Source organism: Centroberyx affinis, unplaced genomic scaffold, assembly GCF_046629955.1.
Source record: "Centroberyx affinis isolate AG114_WGS23_722 - 3 ecotype Tasmania unplaced genomic scaffold, CSIRO-AGI_Caff_v1 ptg006553l_1, whole genome shotgun sequence".
NCBI classification, from domain to species: domain Eukaryota; kingdom Metazoa; phylum Chordata; class Actinopteri; order Beryciformes; family Berycidae; genus Centroberyx; species Centroberyx affinis.
Window position 1 is genome coordinate 57,683 of NW_027283316.1, and position 6,000 is coordinate 63,682.

The 6,000-nt window shown below is 38.3% G+C and overlaps 1 protein-coding gene across 1 annotated transcript in view; it reads right to left on the reverse strand.

Moving 5' to 3' along the window:
- The window catches only part of LOC139638784 (G protein-coupled receptor kinase 6-like), a gene marked incomplete at its 3' end in the record, with an annotated part of 60,412 nt that extends 57,254 nt beyond the window's left edge, over window positions 1-3,158 (reverse strand). Inside the window, exon 1 of the mRNA XM_071512814.1 lies at window positions 2,982-3,158. Coding sequence (XP_071368915.1) covers window positions 2,982-3,033 — 52 coding nt within the window. The remainder of the gene's footprint in view (window positions 1-2,981) is intronic.
- Between the last annotated feature and the right edge of the window lie 2,842 nt (window positions 3,159-6,000).

Consider the following 6,000-nt stretch of genomic DNA (forward strand, 5'->3'; position numbering starts at 1 on the left):
CTACACAGTCTTCACCCACAAAATTTGATGCTCTGATTTTGCTCATTTTGAGGTTGTTGGGTTTTTTTTTTTATGGTGCCAGCAATTCTCCCAGTTTGTGCAACTACAGTATGTTTTCAAGCCTTTCACTTCACAAGTTGTCCTTCTTTCACTTTTGAGCTGAGCACGTGCAGCTTCTGTTTCTAACCACCAGCCCCCTCCCCCAAGATGACTTCTTGGAGATAAAGATTTCAACATAAATCTGTCAATATACTATATAAAAGAAGCCTTAGGCCGCCTTGAAAGAGTTGTTTTTTATGAAACAGAAGGGCCTGTGAGTGAAAAGAAAAACTGCTGCAAGTTACAGCAATCCAAACCAAGGCAGTATTTATATATTGTCTAACACAAATAGAATAAGGCAGGAGATAAAAGCGATAAAATTAAAAGTTCAGATTGCCAGGGCTCAGCTTTCATTTAATTACTGCCTTGTAACGACAGGAGCAAATGGAAATAACCAAGAAGTAGATGCATCTGCAAGATACACACACTAGTAGATTCACCATCCAGTATTTGTTAGTCTGGGGCTGAAAGATACTGACAAAAAATCTAATTGCGATTATTTGACAGGATATTGCAACTGTGACTTAAACTGCAATTCAGTTTGGTTTTTTTGGTCATCATTTTTTTTAGAACTTTAAAATCGTTTAAAGAAAAGTGATTTTGTTACAAAAAAAATAGATGTCAGTGTGCAGGATTTACTGTGTTTGAGCCTGATGAAAGCTTTTCACCAATACTGTACTTGATTCATGGACCACAGATTACCTGCAGCTCTAAAGCTCCTTGTTTAGAAATCCAGTTTGGACGCTCCTCTCTCTCTTAAGCAATTAACTGCAGCCTCTGCTATTTGGAAATTGCAGAAGTTCATCTTGCGATTTAAATTTTTTTTTTCAGATTAATTGTTCAGCTCTAATAGTCAGTAAACTAATCAGTAGAGTTTGCGATGGACCCACAAGCAAGTAGTCTATCCTAAAAACAATAATAATAATAATAATAATAATAATAATAATAATAGTAGGACACTTTTTGATCCCGGTAGGTAAACTCTCTTGCCTCAGGTCAAAGGTCAGGCTCAGCTACAGAGCTGGAGCTGGGACGGATTCAGCGTCTTGCCCAAGGACACTTCAGCAGGGCAGATGGTTGCCTACACAGGGGGCTTGAACCCCGGTCCTCTACAACCACCAGACACCCCACACACACACACACACACACACACAGACACACACAGCAGATGAGCTGAATGCAGCAGATAAGCTCACAGTCAGGGATCATGACACTCATCTTCTCTGCAGATGGCATTAGGATTAAACTGGCACTGAGCCACCGCGATCTTTGTCTCCTGTTTAGAGAAACAATAACACCGGACTCCTATTGTTCACAATATCATGTATCGTTTACAGTATCATATGTAGTTAAGAGTCTCATTAACAAGAGCCGGGGGACTAGCGTTATGTCAGCCGCCTACACAGATTGTTATCTGTGCCTGGTAGATGCAGTTTGCTCTGTGACATTTGCATAGAAGACATTAACTGACGCTCTCATGGGCCAGACCAGATTTCAGTATCACTCAAGGTGGTAAAATCTAGTTACAAATTTTGAAAAGGTACATATATCTTTAGATGATATTTTGGTATGATAACGATTGCCGGATGGCAGCTTTTGTCACCGTAATCAGCTCATGAAGTTAACCACCCTCTACAGTAAGGTGGATTTTAGGTGCTGGTGCATATCCTCTTAAGGCTCATTTTCAGGACCTTTATTAATGTTTAATAATAATATATTTGATATCATTTTGAAAGGGCAGCTTCTTAGCTTTCGTTCAAGTCCAGTTGTGAGTCTGTCTGACAAATAAAGAGGTCGCCTGAGCTCGTCAAAATGTCAATGGCAGACACTTCTCCACAATTTTCACACTGTGACATCTAGGATCATCACAGACACAAAATTAAAAAATACTCATAGGACTCTAACGAATAATATTTCCATCTATCCATACTATCCCATTGTGAGGCGTGATGTTGGGCCTTAAAGTAGATAAAGTAGTAAACAGATAAGAGACATTTCAAGTGGAAGACAAACAATACAAAGAATGAATGCCAGTTCTTGGCACTGAGAACAAAACCCAGTACAGCTGCTCTGCCACAACATCCTGTTTCGCAAAACGACAGGACGATGCTGCAACAGCAGCGAGGGAGATCTGATGTGTCGCTGCAATCACATTTCACAGTCGCATCCCCTTCCGGACCCACGATACGTTCCGTTCTCTCGTACGGAGGTCAGGGCCAGCGTCCATTCAAAAATCTGGGAAATTAATGTGACCTTGACTATCGGCACACGTACACACATTAGAGAGCAAGACTCAACGCGTTTTACAAGTTGTTAGGATCTACTCTTCAATTCGGCATGTATCCAATACGTCAAACAGCACTTTGTTTCAATAGATGTACAACTTTTAGAATGAGTTCGCCTGTTATTCCTACTGCCTTCTCCCACCAAAATGCACAGTGGGTGTGGGTAGCGAGCACCGTGAACAAATTCTTAAAGTTGAGATTTTATCGGAATAAAGTTATGCTTTATAAATCATTTCTACGCCGAATTGACCAGTGCCTCCTAAGGATTTAGGAAAGGTCTTACACCATGTTCTCCCAGGTATCTACCTTTACCGATACGCAGGAGAACATCGAATTGACAGATTTTTAAATGGAGTTTGGCACCAATCAGAGACAACGGCACGTATTCGGTTCATATCAAGACGCATCATCAAAACAAGGTTTGATCACCCGGCCAGAAGGAAGTGCAGCAACAGTTAGCTAACATCGCCCGTGTCCCGCTGCTGGCCCCGACAGAGTCCTCCCTCTCTCCGGTAACGTTACCGCTGCTGAGTCGGTAAGGTACCGAGAGAGAGGAGCTGTCAACCCGCCCGACATCCGACCTCTCTCCATCCTTACCTTCCCGTGCCTTCAGCAGCACCGTGTTGGCCACGATGTTCTCCAGCTCCATGTTGTTGTCCGGGGTTACAGCAGCACAGACACACCGACCTCCTGGCCCCCCCGGGCGGCTTCACTCTGAATAAATCCTCGGGAAACACCACCAGCGCCCAGCCGAGGAGGAATAACTCAAGCCTCCGTTTCTGCTTTCGCTCTGTCCGGTCCGCCCCCCTCCACCTCCACCTCCCTCCGTTACTCCGCCCTGAAGCCCTGACAGGAGGAAGACCTCTCGCTCTGCCCCCACTTCCGGGTATACCGCAAACGTCATCAGGAAGCGCGGTAGAGTAGAAACCGGTCACCTGTGGGTTTTTTTTTTTTTTTAATTAGCCAACTTACTTTACATTATTGAGTCAAGAAAGGGAGCAATATACAATACAATACAACCATATACAAAGGAACAGCACGGGGACACATGAAAATACATAAATAAATATTTAGAAAGATCACACAAAATTCTTAAAATAATTTCAAATGCCCACAGCTTTTTTGTCCAAGAGGATGAGACATATATACGGAAGAGGATTAGGGCCACATATGAAAAATGTATTTGAGTTCTGAGTTTAAAGTCAGAATTCTGAGATTTAAGTCAGAATTCTGACTTTAAACTCAGAATTCTGACTTTAAACTCAGAACTCAAATAAATTTTTCACATGTGGCCCTAATCCTCTTCCGTACATATAGCTCGAGGTCTTTAATAAAAAACCTTAAATGAGTGTTTTCTATAAAAAAAATATTTGCCTCTGTTACAAAGAACAATCAAAACAATCTGTTACAATCAAAGAACAATCAAAACAATCTGTTACAATCAAAGAACAATCAAAACAATCTGTTACAATCAAAGAACCCAAACAGCAGAGATAATTCAATATAAATATCATCAGTTACAAATCTGCCGCATGGAAGTATCATATTATAAGTTATTATGTTATTAGGCTATATTAAGTTATTATTTTATGAAATATAATCATTATCATTATATAATAATATAATGATAATGATTATATTTCATATTTGATTATAGATGTAGGCCTATTCATATTTTATAATAAAATATGAAATAATAAAATCAGATAAGTCGTTCTTCTTCATCATCATCATCATCATCATCTTATGAACGGCTGCTGTGACACCCGAATTTCCCCTAGGGGATCAATAAAGTGCATCTTATCTTATCAACTTAAGTAAAAGAAAAATGACTGACTTTAAAAAAATACTCAAAATGTAGCTTACAAGTAGGCTGCACAAAATTTACTCAATTACAGTAATGTGAGTAAATGTAGTTACTTCCACCCTTTTGTGCAATAATTCAACTGTGCAATAATTATTTAATTATTTGCACTGTTGTATATATTGTAGTATGATGCACATATTTGTACATATTTCTTATTTCTCTTATTTATATATTATTATTGTTATATATTGTAGTATAATGCACATATTTTACACATTTCTTATTTTCTCATTTCTGTTTTTCTTATAATTTCTCTATGCTAATATATATTTCTCTTCTAGAATGTGAGCAACTGCAACGTAACCCAATTTCCCCTCGGGGATCAATAAAGTATTTCTGATTCTGATTCTGATTGGTGATTTTGATAAAAACATGTACATACTAATACTAATACATATATCACACGGTGATTAGGCCTACAGAATGCACATTAACAAACTAACATGCAGTTATTGTACTGTGAGCATCAGCCTGGTATTTATTTGAAGCTCGCATTGTCTTATTATATCTATTATTACTACAGTATTATCTAAAGAGAAGCCCAGCTGTTTAAGAGGAAACGCTGAATGTGCAGTTTGTCAGTGAAGATGTTTTCAGTCCCAGACAGACATCTAGAGGAAACCTGCTGCAGCTGCAGCTTCAGGTTTCATCCTGGATCTGGAAACAGGCACCTGAGACCAGAGGAGAGAGCAAGTCAACTCTGCTCCAGTCCCAAGTCAGTCTCAGGTCTTGAGGCACAAGTCTTAAGTCAAGTCCCAAGTCTAAATGTAGATTACCAAGTCAAGTCCATGTCATTAATGTTAATTTCATTAATGTTTTCACTTTAGCCTTTAACTAGCTCTTACTTCCTTCCGTTCCTTATGGCATTCTATCCCTGTTTTTATGCTCATTCTATGTCTATTTTCATGTGAAGATGCATTCTATGTATTCTATTCTCATCTCTATCTTATTTTCACTATTATTATCAAGCTTTATGTGAAGCACTTGGTGCAAGTAATTTATTTGTTGTAAAGCACTTTGAGCTGCATTTCTTGTATGAAAGGTGCTATACAAATAAAGTTTATTTATTTATTTATTTAATGTCAAGTCTCAAGTCTAAATGCAGAACAGCAAGTCAAGTCAGAACAAATCAAGAGTCCAGTATCAATTTAATATCTTAAAGAAAACTAAATATCTAGGACTTTTCAATGCAATATGGTTTTAATAGGATAAAAACTTGGTAAGAGCATCATGAGTTTGATTTCTATAATAAATAAATAGAGGGCATTTTGAATGTAAAGGAAAACATATTTCATTTCTTTTAAATCTTGGGTCTCGATCTCTGACCCTAACATGAAAACAATGTTAGGAATCCCTTTTCTTAAGTAAAATCCAAGCAAAACTGTTCTCATATGAAAAGCTGTCCGCAAACTAAAACTACACCAGATTATAATAAAAATGTGAGATTCGAGTCTTTATGTGGGCCAATCACAACCAAACTTCAGTATATCAACATTTGGGCCTTGGACATGTATACCAGATTTCAGTATTCATTCATTCATTCAAACTTTATTTCAGACTCAGGGTCCAGATAAAAAAAGAGGACATAACATACAATGAATTATATACAAAGGATCAACCTGATTAATATAAACTTTTGTCATCAAATCTATAACTTGTAGTAACAGATCACAGTTTTAATCCCATTTGAACTGGATCAGCTCCGTCCAGCTGGAAGCAGAGAGGACATCATCATCATCATCATCATCA